Source organism: Rana temporaria, chromosome 1 (genome assembly GCF_905171775.1).
Source record: "Rana temporaria chromosome 1, aRanTem1.1, whole genome shotgun sequence".
Taxonomy (NCBI): domain Eukaryota; kingdom Metazoa; phylum Chordata; class Amphibia; order Anura; family Ranidae; genus Rana; species Rana temporaria.
The window spans coordinates 582,261,440-582,281,417 of record NC_053489.1 but is presented as its reverse complement, the minus strand read 5'-3'; the positions used below and the strand labels follow the sequence as shown (position 1 = coordinate 582,281,417).

The following is a 19,978-nucleotide window of genomic DNA, read 5'->3' as shown; positions in this document are numbered from 1 at the left end:
CATTCACAGACATTACTAGGCATGATGGGAATTGTAGTTCCTGAACAACTGGAGGGCCATAGTTTGAAGACCCATGCTCTACACCTTTAACCACTTGCTTACTGGGCTTTTATACCCCCTTCCTTCCCAGGCCAATTTTCAGCTTTCAGTGCTGTCGCAATTTAAATGACAATTGCACGGTCATGCAACACTATAACCAAACACCATTTTTATAATTTTCACACAAATAAAGCTTTCTTTTGGTGGTATTTTTTGCTAAAAAAAAAATTTGGAAGAAAAAAAAACAAATTTTTTTTTAGCTTGTTATAAAATTTTGCAAACAGGCACTTCTTCTTCACTAATGTGCGCTGATGAGGCTGCACTGGTGGGCACTGATTAGGCTGCACTGGTGGGCACTGATGAGGCGGCACTGGTGGGCACTGATGAGGCTGCACTGATAGTTGGCACTGATGGGCACCGATAGGTGGCACTGATGGGCTCTGATAGGCTGCACTGAAGGGCACTGAGAGGCACTGAGGGAAATAAAGCAGATAACAAGCTTCTGTTTACTTCTGTGATCAACTGTTATTGGCTGACAGCTGATCACGTGGTAAAGACTGCTGTGATTGGCCCTTGACCTTGTTCTGCGATCAGTCGAGTCTGAAGAACTCAGCGATCGCATAGCGCATTGGCCACACGCTGCAGGGGACACACGAGCAGCACTATCACAGGAGGATATTGATGCCAGGATCAGATCCACAAAGAACTGCCTATCTTTCGGCAGGCGTAGCGTGTCTCAGATACACTACGCCGCTGTAACTTAGAGCGGAGGTTCCTTATCCAGAAAGAATTTGCGCCATAAGTTACGGCGGCGTAGTGTAAATGTGTCGGCGTAAGGGCGCGAAATCAAATGACTAAGATGTGGGCGTGTTTTATGTTAATTCATCTTGACCCCACGTAAATGACGTTTTTTTTAACGGTGCATGCGCGTCAGTGGGGGTATCCCAGTGCGCATGCTCGAAATCACGTCGCAAATAGTCAATGCTTTCGACGTGAACGTAATTTACGCAAAGCCCTATTCGCAAACGTTTTATGCAAACAATGTAAACGACGAAAAATGTTACGCTGTCCCGACGTCCATACCTAACATTGCGTACACCTCATAGAGGCAGGGATAACGTTACGCAGAAAAAAGCCTTACGTAAACGATGTAAAAAAATGCGCCCGGGCAGACGTACGTTTAAGAATCTGCGTATCTAGCTAATTTGCATACTCTACGCGGAAATCAACGGAATCGCCACCTAGCGGCCAGCATAAATATGCACCTAAGATCCGACGGCGTACTAAGACGTACGTCAGTCGGATCTAGCCCACATTCAGGCGTATCTTGTTTTGTGGATAAAAAACAAAGATACGACGGCGCATCGTAGAACTTACGGGGCGTATCAATAGATACGCCACCGTAAGTTCTTTGTGGATCTGGCCCACAGTGTTCAAATATAATTCCAATTGATAATGATGTTCTGCCAGGCCCCTAATAAACAAAGAGTATTTTTTATTTCTGGACTTACCTGGCAGGGGAGACACCATGATCATGAAGGTGGTTCTCCCAGGGCGAGGCTCGGCTATTGCACACTCTAGGCCGTGCTGATCGTGGTTGTCTTCCCTGCCGCTTCTCGGCCTTTTGGCTGGGACTGGGTGTGGTATCTGTCCTTATCAGTTGTCAGCGGAGCGCTGAAGCACCTCCTACATGGGGAGGGTGGATGCAATCCAATGACGTCATTGCACCTGGAAGGATGGTTTCAGCAGGGACTACGCTGTGCTGCCCGACAGAATACTGGGGGCCGGCCCATGGTTGAGTCTGAGCCATCTGGAAGGGTGCTCCTGGTGAGGATGGGTACTGCGCTTGGTCTTGGTCTTTTTGCCGAGTTCTAGTCTGGCCTTCTGGCTGGCTGGTGTAAGTGCTATCTCTGTCAGCGATCCGGTTGGAGAAGCTGGTAATGCCCTGGGATAAGACGGGGTAGAGCCATGCAAATCCGCTGGGTTGACGGAGGGTCTGGAGGGGCTAGTATTGGTGGAGGCTGTTACCTGAGCGGCAGTTCTCCCCAAGAAAACCTTGAAGGGCTCTCTAGCTGGCAGGGGTGGAGGGCTGCACTGGCCGGTCGGGGGGTCGGATATGGAACGAAAAGCCTATGGTGCATGTGCCCCTGGAGTGGCAGTCCAGGGGTATCTGAAGATCACTGTGTGTGAGGGACACATTGATTTAAGATACCACGGTCACTGCACCAGATACACGCTTTTTTTTAGCACCTGCCTCCTGGGCCGGGCCTTTTGGCTAGGACCGGAGGAACTTTTTATTCCTGGCCGGAGGGCCTGGTCATTGTTTCACCACAATGGCCACTTCTTTCACTCTCCTCTCCACTATCCCTTCCCCCACTTTATTTTATTTAAGCCTGTGTTTGTCACTTTTTTGTCTTTTTTTGTTGTGCACGTTTTGTCACTGTGTGATTAGTAGGGTGCGGGTCCTCGGGCCAGCCCTGAACGTCTTGGGAGTGGGTGGACATGGCCTTCTGGCTTAGTTCGCCTGCTCTCATGGGGTCTCCCTTCGGGGGAGCCCCACCTAGTACTGGGAGGGTTCTGTTTCGGCAGTCCCTCCAAGGAAGTTGGGTCCGTGTCGGCTTCGGTTGCTCGGACCACAGTACCTCAGTCCCCGTCTGGAGCCTAACGCCCCGGGGGATCAGGGTTTGGGTCCCTCTTCACAGGAGGACCACTTGACGTTGCACCCGTCTGCACGTTTTTGTGAACACTCTTTATGTGTGTGCACATTTTTTCTGCACCGGGTGGAGTTTTTTGGGTGTGTTCACACGCCATAGGCTTTTCAAAAAAAAAAAAAAAAATTATTTCTGGAGAGTCCAGAATAGAGCTTATAAAAAAGGTAAACTGCAATTTGTAAATGGGGACATGTAACAAATATAAAATATGTGTTATCCCAATTTGGCTGCAAAAGTGGAAATATGCTTTAAGAAAGTCTATTTTTAGGCAAAACTTTGAGAAATAATTTTTTGTATTTCCGTTGCTTACATTTCTGTCTTACTTATACATGTACCCTCTCTTTATCATTTTCTGGCAATTCCCTGTGTTAAATAATGCAATGTCTCCAGTGTGTGTTCTTTATAAAAAAAATGCCCCTGTATACCTTATTTCACAGGGCTCATGTGACCGCCTGCCATTCCCTCTCAAGAATCCCCCGCTAACATCAGTCGGGAGGAGAAGAGGAGAGAGGCGGCCAGTCATGTGAGCGCCGATCAGCATTCGGAAATAAGGTAAACAGAGGCATTTTTTAATAAAGCATAGACACTGGAGACATTGCAATATCTAACACTGGGGAGTGCCAAAAAAATATAAAGTTATGATAGCAGCAGGAGGGGAGAGGCAGCCACAGTCACTAGCTGACAGGCAGAGAGGGGAGGGGGGAGAGGACAGAGGAGAGAGCGGATTACAGAGGCAACTAAACTGATCATGGTATAAGGGCTCAGCAGCCATGATAAACAGTAGTCAGTTTACAGGGGGAGGGCAGAACCAGGCAGGATCAGCCAGGTATTTCAAATGATACAAGGGGCCAAATGACACAGCACAAGCACTGTGCTGTTATTCATGCTTTAATATTCTTGGTGTGATCTATTTTCCTTATTGGAAGTTAAACAGGACAAAGCATATGTCAAGTAAAAATGTCAAAATGAAAACACCACATACTGTACATCTCTTTAATACGTGAATATATTTTATCAGTTCAATTTTCTGTGAGTACAGATAAATTTATGTTGATCCACTAGAAATGAACTCAACTCTTAATTCCCTATTGTGGGCTGACAACCCACAGGATTTTTGTGGACTAAAAGCCTTGTGATGGTGGGACTCTGTGCTATGTGAAAGATTGCTGGTTTACGCCAGATTTTGGAGAGAAAGACACATTAATTATACAGCTGTGTCTTGGGGTTTTTAGTTCTGACCTAACATGGCTCAGAGCCCCACCCAACAGACAGGAAGTCTGTTCCAGGGAATCAGGTGGATCCCCAATCCCTCTGAGAGGAGTCAGAGACGCTGCATGGGTTCAGCTAGTGTATGCATGTCTGCAGGAGGCAGATGTCGTTTGATGATTGAGCAGCGAGACGCTTATCAGGAGAAAGCTAGGTTTGAGCTTATCTCTAGGAAACTGTTTGTTCTGAGGAACAGAACTTAGGCCTAGGCTAAAGGCCTGAAACAGCCAAATGGCAAGTATGAAAACCAGGAGGCTAAACTGTTAAATATGCAAGATGCAGAAATACTGTTGTATTTGTGAACTTTTGTGCTTTTAAATAAAAGTGGGCTACCAGGCCCTAAAAAACTCAGTTCTGGACTGGCGTACTCACTGGAAAACATACCTACCCCTGGAATCTGATTCCCCAATCTTACAGCCTGTACACACTGGCTAAATATCGACCAGTATTGGCCAGTTCAACAAAAATCGACAAACATTCAGCCAGTGTGCACAGCAGCCTGGCGGCTTCTGTTGAACAAGCATGCTAGAAAACCAGCAGCCGATGGGCATCCGATCAAGACTGGCAGTCAATAGCTTCAAGAGCTGACTGGTGCATTCTGGCAGGGGGAGGGGGACAGTTCCCCTGTCAGAACACAATAGCTGTACTAACATTGCTTTTTTTGACCTGTTTTTCTTTATTGTTTAGCCCCCAGGTTTGAACGAAAAGAAACCGAGTACCAGGCTTAATTTTTGTCAGCCCAACTCTGAGTCTTTTTCCAAGTTATTTAGCCACCCCCATGTCCAAAGCATTGCTTGTAGTCCAATATAAGAACAAGGAGGGCTATTCTGAATATGTACTATCATGCAAACAGTTGTGTTGCTGTATCCGTGCTGCTTAAAGTGGAGCTAACTGTGCTGCACTCACACTGCGGCCAAACCGCAACGTGGCAGTGTGAAAGTGACCTTCCAATTAAGGCATGCCATGATTGATAACTGTCACAGCTGCTTGTTCTCTAAACTGAACTGTCAAGCCATCAAATAGCTTGTGTCATAAATGCAGAACCATGGCAACTCTGAATCAAATAGAGGCTAAAATGGAAGCGTCCTTGGCTGTAAAGGATAGCAGGGTTAAGTTCTGACTTAATGTCTGGTCTTATGAGAACATTAAACAGTGCTAACCTTGGCTTTAATGCCTGAAACTTTGCTTTCCAGCTGACACTTTTTGCCAGTATGGTGTAACCGAAATGTGTATGCATAGCCCAAAACTTTTGGTTTGTTTTGAATATAGTAAGTAATTGGTAAAACCCTGCCAGTTAATTTTTTTGGTTTGGTTTACCAATTGAGGACATTTCATTTTACTTTACTTTACTTTCATTTTACTTTCTTTGCCAGAGATACATCAGGAAGTTAGAAAGGATCTCCCAAAGTGAGAAGAATTCCCCACCCCAAAAAAAGTACTGGCCCGCGGACCAGTTTCAGCATACATGTTTGGTCGTGTGTACGGGGCCTAACTCTTAGCCTAGACCTTCTTAAGAGCATCTAGCCTCCATTGGTTGCTAGTAAAAGACAGAATTACTTTCAAAGCACTCTGTCTGACGCATAAATATGTGTTCAAGGAAATGCCCCCCAATATCTATGCGAAAAACTAAAAGCTCACAACTCCAATCGCGTTTTGCGATCCACCAAACAAAATCTACTCCAAATACCAAAAACCAGATACAAGTCCAAGGGAGAACAAAGATTTGCGCTCCAGAGCCCCAGACTATGGAACGCTTTACCAACCAGCATTCGGTTGGAGGAGAATCACTTGATGTAATGACATTTTAGGAAGGTCACTTTTTTTGTATAAGTTTTCCTTTTCACTCGGACAGACATTCTATATTCTATAGACACTTCGGATAGAGAAAATAAAAATCAGTTTCATATTGAACCATTTTTATTTTGAGATGAAATGTTGTCATATAAATCACTGTAGTTTTCCTGGATATTGTATCGTAAATAATAATCGTGCTCCCGTAAATGTTTCCCTTTGTAAACAATCTGGTTCTCCTTTCCTTATAAATGAAAAAGTCAGCCTATATATTATTTTGTTCCTGTTTGTGAAAGCAGTAACAGCATCACAAATTAAAAGTGTTATAGACTGCAGCACTGAAACATGTAATATGAAGCAGATAAAAGCCAAATGTCTTACTCTGTATTCCAAGGTAATCACAGTATAATATATACACAGGGCATTGACACATTATGATGGAGTAAAAATGTTTGCAGTTAGTAGCAGGCCATGACCTTTTTAAAATATGACTCTCAACAAATATTTCAATTAATTAGCGAATATCAACACTGCCCAAGAAACACTGCAATTAAAGTAGAACTACTGTCAAAGGAAAAAATTACATATAGGACACTGTCAATAATAATGGCACAGCATTTATTGTCCACTCAGTAACATTTTACTAGGCTTCGATCCTGCCAATCTGTTGATTTTTAACTTCCGCAGGATAACAACGCTGTTAGTTCCACTATGAAAATATGATATTGTTGCTCTGTGGTTTAAGGCTGGGTTCACACCTAGGCAAATTGGATGTGGTTTTCCCCCCATCCAGTTCGCATAGCAGTAGATTGTGACCGACTCTCTATGGAGTCGGTTCACAACTCTCTGCAGCAGCTCCGGTGCGAATTGTACAGGAGACCTGTGCATCTTATGGTCCATTTCAGGTCCACACTTTGTGTAAGTGTAGCAGCGATCACCGCAGGTAATTGTTGGCTGAGTGAATACCAGCAAATAGCTGTGGCCGCCAGCTACCTGTTAATATCGTAAATGGGGCCAGCAGCCGCACTCCACCTTTCAGATTCCTGACGCTATAATTTGCACTGGACTAAAAAACGCAGATATGAATGTAGCCTAACATATGAACAATAAAAGTAAATCAACACACCCCACCAACACTAGTGATATGGCTGCCAGAATCCTGACTAGGTCTAGAGTCCTGCATGGTTTGGATTCCCATTATCAGTTTGAACTTTTATCACCCCTCCCCCTTCCTGACACTCCTCTAATTCTGGTCTTCGGTATGTCCCTCAAACCCATACATTCTATGGAGGACAGAGCCTTCCCCTGTTATACCACAAAAGTATTTTCTTCTCTTTCTACTTTTCCCAAGAACATCAGAGAGTCTCCCTCCTTAATCTTTTTCAAACTTAAACCGAAAACTTCCTCCTTTAGGCCTGGTTCACACTGGTACGATTTGAGATGCGATTTGAGATGTCAAATCGCATCTCAAAATCAGCGGCATTTGCCGGCAATTGTCAGCAATGGCACCGTCCTAATCGGTGCGACGCTTGCCTTTCTCCTGTATTTTTTATTTTTGTTTCCTCTGTAAAGCACTTTAAGATAAATGTACTAGAAAAATGATGTTCCACTACAGCTTAGAGAGGGACAGATTAGACAGCATAAGCACTCTGCCATTAAACCTGTTATAAGAGAGCAGGATTGTTCTTTTTTTGTTAGGATTACAACATCTTTAGAATCAACTTTACAGTCAGAGAAGGTTTTAGGGTTAAGGCCTTTAGGGGTTATTTCTACTTGTTTTAAGGGTGCTAAAAGCTGTGCACCTCCTGCCCCTGAAAACAAATGTGGTGTCTAAAACGATCCTTTCAATTCCAAGTGGAAAATCATTGATCATTAAGAAATGATGATCTTGAAGCTTGAAGTATAAGCTTGTCATTGCTATGTCAATACATCACACACCGTAGCGCCATTCTCAAAGTGAACCTGTGGCAAAGTAAAGTATTGAGCCAGCATAAGGAGTGAAAAGCAGGCGTGTTTCCTCACAAACCTTTTGTTTTCCCACAAGTCTCTTCCTGAGTGCCTCAGGTGTTTCCTCTATATTCTTTCATAACTATGAATATTCAGGAGCCAGTAGTTAAATTATTCAACATGGCAACGATGACTAAGTTGCTGTGGAGATAATTGAAAGCCTGACTTTAAAAGCCAGATAGGTAATGTTAGCAACCTCTTCGCTGTTGTTCATGTAACTTTTCCGGGAAGAAATCTTTACTGGCTTGCGGTAATCGGCACAGTCAATACTTTTCCATGACACATTTCTGAAAACCTTTCTAGGAGATACAAATCTCAAAGAACACATCAGACATAAACCGGTGCATACGGGGACCTGCCAGATGTAAATAACAAAAATAGGATTATCTAAGCAAGTCTATAAAAAGTTAAGTAAGCAATCTTTGCTTGGCATTTCAGAAACTCACTTTGGTAGCATTAGGCTTTCTGTGTATTTAAGATTTCTTAAAGGTTGGCTTATTCCCAATTCCTGACCTCGTACATGGCTAGAATTTATATTCTACCATGTCAGTTAGGAAAAGGCGAGGACAGATTAAACTTTAATTTCCTTCTTCGCCACAAGGGATTGGGCATTTCATGACAAGGTTTCTATCATTCAGTGTAGGCCATGCATTAATCATTCATGCTGTGTTAAATATTGCTTCCCATAGTACACTCAAAGGAATAGGAAACATTTTTACCACCACTGTGAGAACAGAGCTTCCAATTCAGGAAGGTGAGAACAGATGCTTTTCCTTATCATACAGTCTGTGGCTATTTCTTTGTGACATGGCTCAGGCATAATATGTTTATAATAAAATGTTATAATCAAGCTGAATTAACGAAGTGGGAAAATATTGTGGTCTTCAAATGGTCTAATAAAATGAAAAATGTAATTTGATATTTAGTGGTATTTTGGATTACCATTATGTAGTAATAGAAATTAGCAAAAATATTTCTTTGTCATTGACATAAAAAACACTTTATATGATAGTGCAACTATTTTTTTATTGTAACAATGTCTTGTGAGAAGCCTGATGTCAGGCTATTATGATATTGTTGTAATTGTAAGATTGAATAAATAGAATAAAAAAATGGGAGGGCGAACCCATTTTAAATCATAACTACAGACAATTTTGTTATCTTTTTTGTGTTTTTTTGCTTTTTAAACGAAGTGGAACAATTTTTATGGGTTTTTATTATCTGTGGCCCATCGGGGCACTTTAACCTCTTTCTTCCTGTCTCTCTTAGACCCATACAAGAAATAGGGCTGAAGGCACAAAGAACAGTGGAAAAATTATCACTTGTTCTAACCAAATGTGCAATTGTGTGCCCCTAGAAAAGTTCCATCACTTCCTGACCTGACATTATGAATGTCTCCCCAATAGGGACACAGGCAGCAGTAAAAAGTTGACAGAGGCTCCAACCCTTCCCTGTTCTATCCAAAACAAAAAAGGTATTAGCTGGAGTTGGGCTTCAAAGCACATGTCAAATTCTGTCTGATCCAGTTTATGCCCCCCAATGCATATTCTGACAACAGTCAGCATGAGACAGTTGGGTTGATTTACGAAAGGTAATTCGACTGCTCCCTTTCCAAAGGAATATTACTTTAGCTTTGTGGATGTGGTTAAAATTCACTTTGCAAAGATTACCCAATCACGTTTTTAGCTTTCCAATGGCATATCTATAGCCATAGAAGACCAGGCAACTGCTGGGGGGCCCAGGAGCTCAAGCATCCTGTGTAGTTACATAGTGATTTCCCCTCATTACAATAGGATCTAGTAGTTAATCATAGAGAAAATTATTATATATACATTTAATTTGCCTGTGTTGATATTATCAATTAGTGTTCTGCAGTTTAAGATGGCTATAGAGGGACAGATGTTTCATTGATAACTTGGGATATGATGATAATAGAACAATTACTTCCCCAACACTTATTTAGTCTGCCAGGCAAATATACACTTTGGGAGAGATTTACTAAAATTGGTGCACACTGAGTCTGGTAAAGCTGTGCCTAGTAATCAATCAGCTTCTAACTTCAGCTTGTTCAATTAAAGGAGTTAAATTCTATCCATTAGGTGAAAAACCTTCTGTGCTGCAGCTGCCCCCAGAGCTCCCCTTTTTCTTACCCGAACCCAATCGTTCCAGCGATAAACACAAGCCCAGCAGCTCCAGCCACTGTCTCGGGGGCCTTATTGGACCGACTGATAACAGCAGGAGCCAGTGGTTCCCACTGCTGTCAATCAAACCCAATGACACAGGAGCTGGGGGCGGGGCCGAATCCCGCTCTCTGTGTCAATAGACGCAGCAGCAGGACTCGGGAGCGCGCTTGCATGTGTGTCCCCATGGAAAGTGTCTCTCTGTGGGGGCAACCAATAAAGAGGAGGGGCCAGGAGAGCCGCGGGGAACCCCAGAAAAGGAGGATTGGGTGCCCTGTGCAAAACCCTTGCACAGAGCAGCTAAGTATAAAATGTTTTTCAAACAAACCTTTACAATCACTTTACAATTCACATAGAATGCAGGACTCGGCCCCCCGCCCCCCCCCCCCCGGCGCAGCATCATTGGATTTGATTGACAGCAGAGGGAGCCAATGGCTGCACTGCTATCAATTTATCGAAACAGGACACGAGATACCAGATAGAGATCCGCCAGTCATGGCACGATCTCCTTTAGAAATGGCACGCTCGACGTTTCTAAAGGTTTCTAAAGTGCACCTGCGCCGTTGTCTACGGCACATGCGCCATAGACATCGGTGCCCGTCCCATTTGTAAATATCTCCTAAACCGTGGAGGTTTGGGAGATATTTCGAGCACCTATATGTAAGCCTTAATCTAGGCTTACCTGTAGGTAAAAGTGGTTGTAAAGGGTTTACAACCACTTTAAATGATCTGCTGTCACTGGTTGCTTTGGGTTGTTATAAATAAGCATAGTGGCATTATTAAATAACATATTTATTAATAATAACAATTTTAACATTATAACATTATAACACATGCAAAAAGGGTCTTATTTTATTCTTTAGAAAAAACATCAAAAGATCATATTATCAAATTTTACATTAATTTCAATGAGAGGCACATAGTCAGGCTTACTAAAAGTACAAAATAAATTGAATTTTGTTTTAGACGAAGAGAAGAATGTTATGCAAGATGAAACTTTGTTTTTTCTTCCCTTATTTTTCTTGTATCTGCATCACATACAGCCCCTTGTAACCTTTTCAGCTTTGTTTTCCTGCAGTTTGTACTTGAGACAGTTGCCTCTTTTTATATCCTGCAGCTTTTTGTTCTAGTCACTTTCACTTTTTCATAATAAAACTGCATCCCGAGGGCTAGACCCAGACAATTTATAAACAGAAGAATTTTGGGTTGTGTTTATCTATATGTTAGCCTATCTATCTATCTATCTATCTATCTATCTATCTATCTATCTATCTATCTATCTATCTATCTATCTATCTATCTATCTATCTATCTATCTTATCTATCTTATCTATCATATCTATCTCTACTGCATTTCAAACTTTGTAAATCAAAGGTACAAATACACAATGTAAAATAATTATTATCACAAACACAAATATGTGATACCTGCTAGGTTTTCCTTCATTGATTAAATTAGATTGATTTACTAAAGAAGAAGAGTACTCATTTAGCCATTTGAATGTGTTTATACTGAATACTCATTTATGTAAAGCCTAGTACACACCACTCACAGCTCAGGTTGGAGCCGATGTACTAACAATCCAATGTTAGTACAGTGATCTCCCCTGCTGTGCTGTTGTGTTCTGACAAGGGATGGCCCCCCTGCCAGAACACTCCGGTCAACGCTCTTAGCCACCGGCTGAGAGCGCTGATAGGGAGCCGGTTGGTGAAACTGTTAACAGCCATGAGCCTTCGACAGAAGCTGGTCGAACGACTGGCTTCTGTTGGGCTGCCTGCCATACACACGGGCCAAATGTCAGCCGGGTTTCTATTGAACGGCTTGTGTGTACTAGGCTTAAGCCCCGTACACACAGGCGAAATGTCGGGAGACATCGGCCGGTTCAATAAAAACCTTCCGTTGTGTATGGCAGTCAGGGCGACAGAACCAGAGCCCACTTCTGTTGACCGAGCATGCTAGAAAATCACCGCCTGACTAGCAATCAGTGCTTTCAGCCAATGGAGTTCTCTGGCGGGGGCGCATCCCCCTGTTAGAACATAACAGCTCAGCAGGGGATATCATTGAACTAGCCCCCGGATCATTAGCACAGTGGCGCCGACCAGAGCTGTCAGCTTTTTTTCATTCAACCTATTGGGTTGAAAAGTCAACATGGGAAAAACATAGTACGGGAATCAGCAACCTGTAGATCAGGTGACTGGTAGATCGCAGTCTGGTCTTGCTGACCCACCATTCCAGAGCATCAAACAGAGTACATTGCAGAGGGACTGCTTGTCAAGTTGGAGCTGTAGGAGGGAGCAAGAGCCACATAAGCTGATACCTCCTCTGTAGCACTGGCTCCTGTCCCATGCGGAGTGATACCAACTGCACTCCACCTCTTATGCTAGCTAGTGGTCTCCAGAGTGGTGCCAGCAGCAAGAAATAAGAAGATCTTCAGGTCAGTGTTAAGCAATATACTGGGCATAATAGTATAGGGCTGCTTTCACACTGATGTGCTGTCGATTACCCATACCGTGGGTGTAGCGCAGTGTACCTGCAGCTTTCCTGTGAGTTTGCTGCACTTAACCATAGACTTATATTATATCCTGTTGTTTTACCACCCCCCAGCTTTATGTGTGAATGAGCCCTAAGGGTGCTATGGCCGAATGCAATTACTGGCTCATAGACGCGTCCATAGACGCCGAGTGTATGACTCGGCCTGCCACCCGCCGGCCGAGTCATTGGATTTGATTGAAAGCAACAGGAGCCAATGGCTGCGCTGCTATCAATCTATCCAATGAAAAGCCGAGAAGCCGTGGAGAAAGCGATGTGGGATGGCACCCACGGAAATTCGGGGCTCAGGTAAGTAAAAGGGGGGCTCGGGGGGCGGACAGTGGAAGGTGTTTTTTCACCTTAATGCATAGGATGCATTATGGTGAAAAAATATGAAGGTTTACAACCCCTTAGGCATAAAACTGCTCCCACCTACGGTCTAACTCCTATACAAACTACCTTGTAGTTGGAAGATGCTTATACTTACCTATTTTCAGGGCGCTCTTGTCTGTAATTTGATCTGCTCCCAGTGCCTGGCATCACCACCCAGGATTTCCCTCAATTGTCGCTGCTCTTCACCCAGCCACTGGGAGATCTAGTGGCCAGACCGGAATGCTCTGACAAGAGGAAAGTACATGAAGTAGACGTTAGAAGGTGGTTCAGAGATGTTTTAAGCATAATTAGCTCTAGCTCGGAACTTCTACTTTAACCCTTCCCTAATATGTCCAAAACCAAAAAAGTTTTGCCTTTATGTACACTTTAAGAATAAAACAAATCCACATTTGATACTCCTTCATCTAAAGTAACCAACCAGACATTCCACAATATATGCGTTCAATGTAAATCTAAAGACTCCTGTACATTTTTGGAATTACTGTATATACTCAAGTATAAGCCGACCCGAATATAAGCCGAGGCACCTAATTTTACCACAAAAAAAATGTGAAAACGTATTGACTTGAGTATAAGCCAAGGGTGTCCATCTGCATGCCTTACTGTGCCTCACTTTGCCTCACTGTGTCCATGTGCATGCCTCATTGTGTCAATGCCTCACTGTGTCCATGCCTCCCTGTGTCCATGCCTCCCTGTGTCCATGCCTCACTGTGCCCATGCCTCACTGTGCCCATGCCTCACTGTGTCCATGCCTCGCTGTGTCCATGCCTTGCTGTGCCCATGCCTCACTATGCCCATGCCTCACTGTGTCCATGCCTCACTGTGTCCATGACTAGACTGATGTTTAACATGGGAGTCTATGGAAGGGGTGCCTGGCTTTGAAAAATCGGTGCTCCCCAGCCGTAGGGCCCCCAGACAAGAAACTTTGAACACTTGTAGAATATAAATGGGGCTACATGTGTGCCAAGTTCTGGGTCCTACGACCGGCCGGTACCGAGTCCCCAAAATCACCGGAAAAATTACCGTTTAACATTGGAGTCTATGGAAGAATTGCCCAGATTTGAAAAATTGGTGCTCCCCGGCCATAGCTTTCCCACGCAACAAACTTTGCACACTTGTAGAGGAAGTTTGGGGCCCAGGGGACCTAAGGCTGACCAGTACAGGGTCCCCAAAGTCCGGGAGATTAGGCGCAAAAAGGTGACTCGAGTATAAGCCGAGGGGGGCATTTTCAGCACAAAAAAATGTGCTGAAAAACTCGGCTTATACTCGAGTATATACGGTAAGTAACCATATTATATTTGGGACTTCTCTGTTGGAAGGTACCAAAATCACAGTTCAGTATTACTCTGATTCTGTAGATTTTGTCATGGTGGAGATTGAAAAAAACTAAAAACTAACACTGTAGAAAAGAAAAAAAGAAAGCAGAAATGTTTTAAAAAAAGCTAGGAGGTGACTGATTGATCCTCTAAAATTTCAGATTTGACAGTTAAATTCACTTATGTAGAGTGGAGATGAAAAAATGTAGCTTTGTTCCCGGATCTCAAGTATGCTCATCATAGTCTGCCTTGATTGACTGTACGTCTGTCTAGTATGCGCATCTCTAGTGATGGCATATGCATCAGATTTGATTGTTCTGCGTGGTGCCATTACTAAGGACAAAATGCTGGGCACAGTAGACTAGGAAATGGGACATCTTACAGGTTTTATGTTGCTCATTTAACTCTTCATTTATGGCCTAAGGTTTTTCTTTGCCTTGTTACTTTGCTGCTTGATAGAACAAGACCTCCAGGTTTATATTCCTTTTAACATGTGCAGGAATGGGTGGTGGCTAAAAAAACTGTACAATATTGTCACTGAAGGGAGAGCTGGTGGATAAGCACAAAGGGAAAATAGTGGCGATAGATAGTAGAATCATCTAATTATTCTGAGCAGATGGTGCAGACTTCCAGACACCCACTGGAGTGGATTCAACTGTGTTGCACTGAAAGTGTCTGCTTTAAGCCATTGTTCTTAAATCCCCATTTGGATTTAAGTGCTAGAAATGGAAAATAAATTACATTTTTGGAAAGATTAAAAAAGTGTATTAGATATCTTGTTGGCATGTTAAAATGTTTTGCAGATCAGCTAAACTTTATAAAAAGCAAAGTAAAGCATGGACTGAAGTTACATTTTCTTAATTCATATCAATATTATACTGCTATTACATATAGTAAAATGAATATTATTATTTGTCACTTTATTTTATATGTGTTAAATAATACACATATATACCTGTGTATATACTGTGATTGATATTATATATATATATATATATATATATATATATATATATATTAGGGGTGCAACGGATCGTCACCGATCCGTGATCCGAACGGGCCACCCCGTTCGGATCGGCACACCCCGCGATCCGCGGAGCGCTCCGGAGCCTAGGCCTAGGAAAGTCCCCGGCTTCGGCCTAGCTCCGGAGCGGCGGCCAGTCTGCTGCCAGAGCCCAGCGTGACACGCCTCCCCGGGGAGGCGTGTCACGCTGTGCACTGGGCTCTGGCAAGCCTACATGGAGAGGGAATATTAGCAGAGAAGCACTGGTGTGAGAGGAGGGGGGGGGGGAAACAGCACATTTCAGGGGTGGATTAAAGAGGAAGCAGGTGAGGCTGTTTGGGACTTGTTAAAAGTACAATCTTGATGTTTTTACAGAAAATATATATATATATATATATATATATATAGCTGTAAAAACATCAAGATTGTACTTTTAACAAGTCCCAAACAGCCTCACCTGCTTCCTCTTTAATACACCCCTGAAATGTATGTGTGTGTGTATATATATATATATATATATATATATATATACACACTTTTTTTTTTTTGGACCAATGAAAACACCCTTTTTTTTTTTTTGCGCTGATCCGAAAATGATCCGATCCGTGACTCCTGATCCGAGGATCGATCCGATCCGTGAGTTTTTTGATCCGTTGCACCCCTAATATATATATATATATATATATATATATATATATATATATATACTGTATATACATACAGTATCTCACAAAAGTGAGTACGCCCCTCCCATTTTTGTAAATATTTTATTTTATCTTGTCATGTGACAACACTGAAGAAATGACACTTTGCTACAATGTAAAGTAGTGAGTATACAGCTTGTATAACAGTGTAAATTTGCTGTCCCCTCAAAATAACTCAACACACAGCCATTAATGTCTAAACCGCTGGTGTCCAATGTTGGGCCCAAAGTGTCAATATTTTGTGCGGCCACCATTATTTTCCAGCACTGCCTCAACCCTCTTCGGCGTGGAGTTCACAGGTTGCCACTGGAGTCCTCTTCCACACCTCCATGACAACATCACAGAGCTGGTGGCTGTTAGAGACTTTGCTCTCCTCCACCTTCCATTTGAGGATGCCCCACAGATGCTCAATAGGGATTAGGTCTGGGGACATGCTTGGCTAGCGCCTTTAGCAAGGCAGTGGTCGTCATGGAGGTGTGTTTGGGGTCGTTATCATGTTGGAATACTGCCCTGCATCCCAGTCTCCAAAGGGAGGGATCATGCTCTGCTTCAGTATGTCACAGTACATGTTGGCATTCATGGTTCCCTCAATGAATCGTAGCTTCCCAGTGCCGGCAGCACTCATACAGCCCCAGACCATGACACTCTCACCACCATGCTTGACTGTAGGCAAGACACGCTTGTCTTTGTACTCCTCACCTGGTTGCCGCCACACACGCTTGACACCATCTGAACCAAATAAGTTTATCTTGGTCTCATTAGACCACAGGACATGGTTCCAGTAATCCATGTCCTTAGTCTGCTTGTCTTCAGCAAACTGTTTGCAGGCTTTCTTTTGTATCATCTTCAGAAGAGGCTTCCTTCTGGGACGACAGCCATGCAGACCAATTTGATGCAGTGTGCAGTGTATGGTCTGAGCACTGACAGGCTGACCCCCCACCCCTCCAACCTCTACAGCAATGCTGGCAGCTCTCATACATCTATTTCCCAAAGACAACCTCTAGATATGACGATGAGCAAGTGCACTCAACTTCTTTGGTTGACCTGTTCTGATTGGAACCTGTCCTGTTAAACCGATGTATGGTTTTGGCCACCGTACTGGAGTTCAGTTTCAGGGTCTTGGCAATCTTTTTATAAATTAGGCCATCTTTATGTAGAGCAACAATTCTTTTTTTCAGAGAGTTCTTTGCCATGAGGTGCCATGTTGAACTTCCAGTGACCAGTATGAGAGATTGAGAGTGATACCACAAAACACACCTGCTACCCATTCACACTTGAGACCTTGTAACACTAATGAGTCACATGACACCAAGGAGGGAGAATTGCTATTTAGGCCCAATTTGGACATTTTCATTTAGGGGTGTACTCACTTTTGTTGCAAGCAGTTTAGACATTAATGGCTGTGTGTTGAGTTATTTTGAGGGGAAAGCAAATTTACACTGTTATACAAGCTGTACACTCACTACTTTATATTGTAGCAAAGTGTCATTTCTTCAGTGTTGTCACATGAAAAGATATAATAAAATATTTACAAAAATGTGAGGGGTGTACTCACTTTTGTGAGGTATTGTGTGTGTGTGTGTATATAAATATATATATATATATATATATATATATATATATATATATATATATATATATATATATATATATATAGTATATACTGTATATATATATATATATATATATATATATATATATATATATAGTCTCAATGGCCACTTTATTAGGAGCACCTGTTCAATTGCTTGGTAGCACAAATTGCTAATCAGCCAATCACATGGCAGCAACTCAGTGCATTTAGGCATCTAGACGTTGTGAAGATGACTTGTTTAAATTGCGCAGAATGGGTAAGAAAGACCGGCCGACTGGTTTTAGATGATAGATAAAGTAAATCAACTAACCACTCGTTACAACCAAGGGATGCAGAATACTATCTCTGAACGGACGACGCATGGAATCTTGAAGCAGATGGGCTACAGCAGCAGAAGACCACACCGGGTGCCACTCCTGTCAGCTAACAATAGAAAACTGAGGCTACAATTCGCACAGGCTCACCAAAATTGGACAATGAAAGGGTGGAAAAACGTGGCCTGGCTTAATGAGTCTCAATTTGAGCTGCAATATTCAGATGGTAGGGTCAGAATTTGGTGTAAACAACATGAAAGTATGGATCCATCCTGCCTTGTAACAACAGTTTAGGCTGGTGGTGTAATGGTGTGGGGGGTATTTTCTTGGCATACTTTGGGTCCCTTAGTACCATTTGAGCATCATTTAAACACCACAGCCTACCTGAGTATTGTTGCTGACCATGTCCATCCCTTTATGACTACAGTGTCCCCATCTTCTGGTGGCTCCTTCCAGTAGGATAATGCACTATGTCACAAAGCTAAAATCTTCTCACCACTGCTTTCTTGAACATGACACTGAGATCACTGTACTCCAATGGCCTCCACAGTCACCAGATCTCAATCCAATAGAGCACCTATGAGATGTGATGGAATGGGAAATTTGCATCATGGATGTGCAGCCGACAAATCTGCAACAACTGTGTTATGCTATTATGTCACTATGGACCAAAATCGCAGTTCTGAAGGCAAAAGGGGGTCCAACCTGGTACTAGCAAGGTGTACCTAATAAAGTGGTCAGTGAGTGTGTGTGTGTGTGTGTATATATATATGGGCCATTTATATGGATACACCTTAATAAAATGGGAATGGTTGGTGATATTAACTTCCTGTTTGTGGCACATTAGTATATGTAAGGGGGGAAACTTTTCAAGATGGGTGGTGACCATGGTGGCCATTTTGAAGTCGGCCATTTTGAATCCAACTTTTGTTTTTGGTGTATCCATATAAATGGCCCACCCTGTATATATATATATATATATACTAGCTGAATACCCGGCGTTGCCCGGTCTTCCTATCTTAACCTTTTGGGGAGGAAAATCATAGTAATATAAATATACCCATATTTTATATAAGGGTGTAGGTAAGGGTTAATTTAACTGTCATATATTTTTATTTGGCATATAAGTAATATGTGTACCAGGTATTATTGAAATATCTCCAGGCGTACAGAAGTTATGTGGGAACATACATTTCCCATTGATTTGCATGGGACTTTAAGCAAAAACCCCGACCCTCACAAATGGGGGTAGTTAAGGGATAAATTAACTATCCTATAGTTTAAGTGGACATATAAGTAACATGTGACCAAGTGTTATCGAAATATCTACAGCCGTTTGGAAGTTATGAAGTAACATGTATTTCCCATAGAGTTGAATGGGACTTTAAAGGAAAACCCCGACCATGGCAAATGGGGGTGGGTAAGGGTTAAACCACCTATCCTATGTTTGTTGCTGACATATAAGTAACATGTGTGCAAAGTTTCATGTTAATATCTTTAGCCGTTTGGACGTGATGCTGGAACATACATACATACACACGTTGAGTTTTATATATATATATATTATATTTATATATATATATATATATATATATATATATATATATATATATATATATATATATATATATATATATATGCACTTTCTTAATTGCTGTATTGTGTACAAACAAGCTGGGATATAATGTATTCCCCTTTAATTTAAATATGAATAAGTATACTATAAATATGCTATAATGAAAAAGGTGCATATAATACAAGGCTTTTATATCTTTTGTATTTCATTTAGGATTACAACCACAGCTGCTTGTATGATGGATCTACGCAGATATCCATTAGATGAACAGAATTGTACGCTTGAAATAGAAAGCTGTAAGTACATTTAATTCTTTACTTTTTTTTACTAAAAATAAAATCTGTAGAGAAGTTAACTAAAGAGTTAACTAGGGATTATCCTAAAACATCATCCCTTCTTTTAGGCATGGCATTGCTCTTGCTTCAACATCTGTTTTTGCATATCCAAATACCAGGAGTCCTGGCCAAGATCTTGCAGTATAGGTCTTTGTTTATTAATTGAAAGAGCACCAAATACAAGTAGCATCATACAAAAACCTTGAACCATTTTGTGCT

At 42.2% G+C, this 19,978-nt stretch overlaps 1 protein-coding gene and 1 non-coding gene across 2 annotated transcripts in view; both read left to right on the top strand.

Annotated features, from left to right (window-relative positions):
- GABRB1 (gamma-aminobutyric acid type A receptor subunit beta1) overlaps window positions 1–19,978 on the top strand; it is a 680,617-nt gene that overhangs the window by 488,851 nt on the left and 171,788 nt on the right. Inside the window, exon 5 of the mRNA XM_040334996.1 lies at window positions 19,638–19,720. Coding sequence (XP_040190930.1) covers window positions 19,638–19,720 — 83 coding nt within the window. The remainder of the gene's footprint in view (window positions 1–19,637; window positions 19,721–19,978) is intronic.
- LOC120925707 lies at window positions 1,543–1,701 on the top strand. Its single transcript, XR_005746911.1, has one exon. It is a non-coding gene; the product is annotated as a U1 spliceosomal RNA (small nuclear RNA).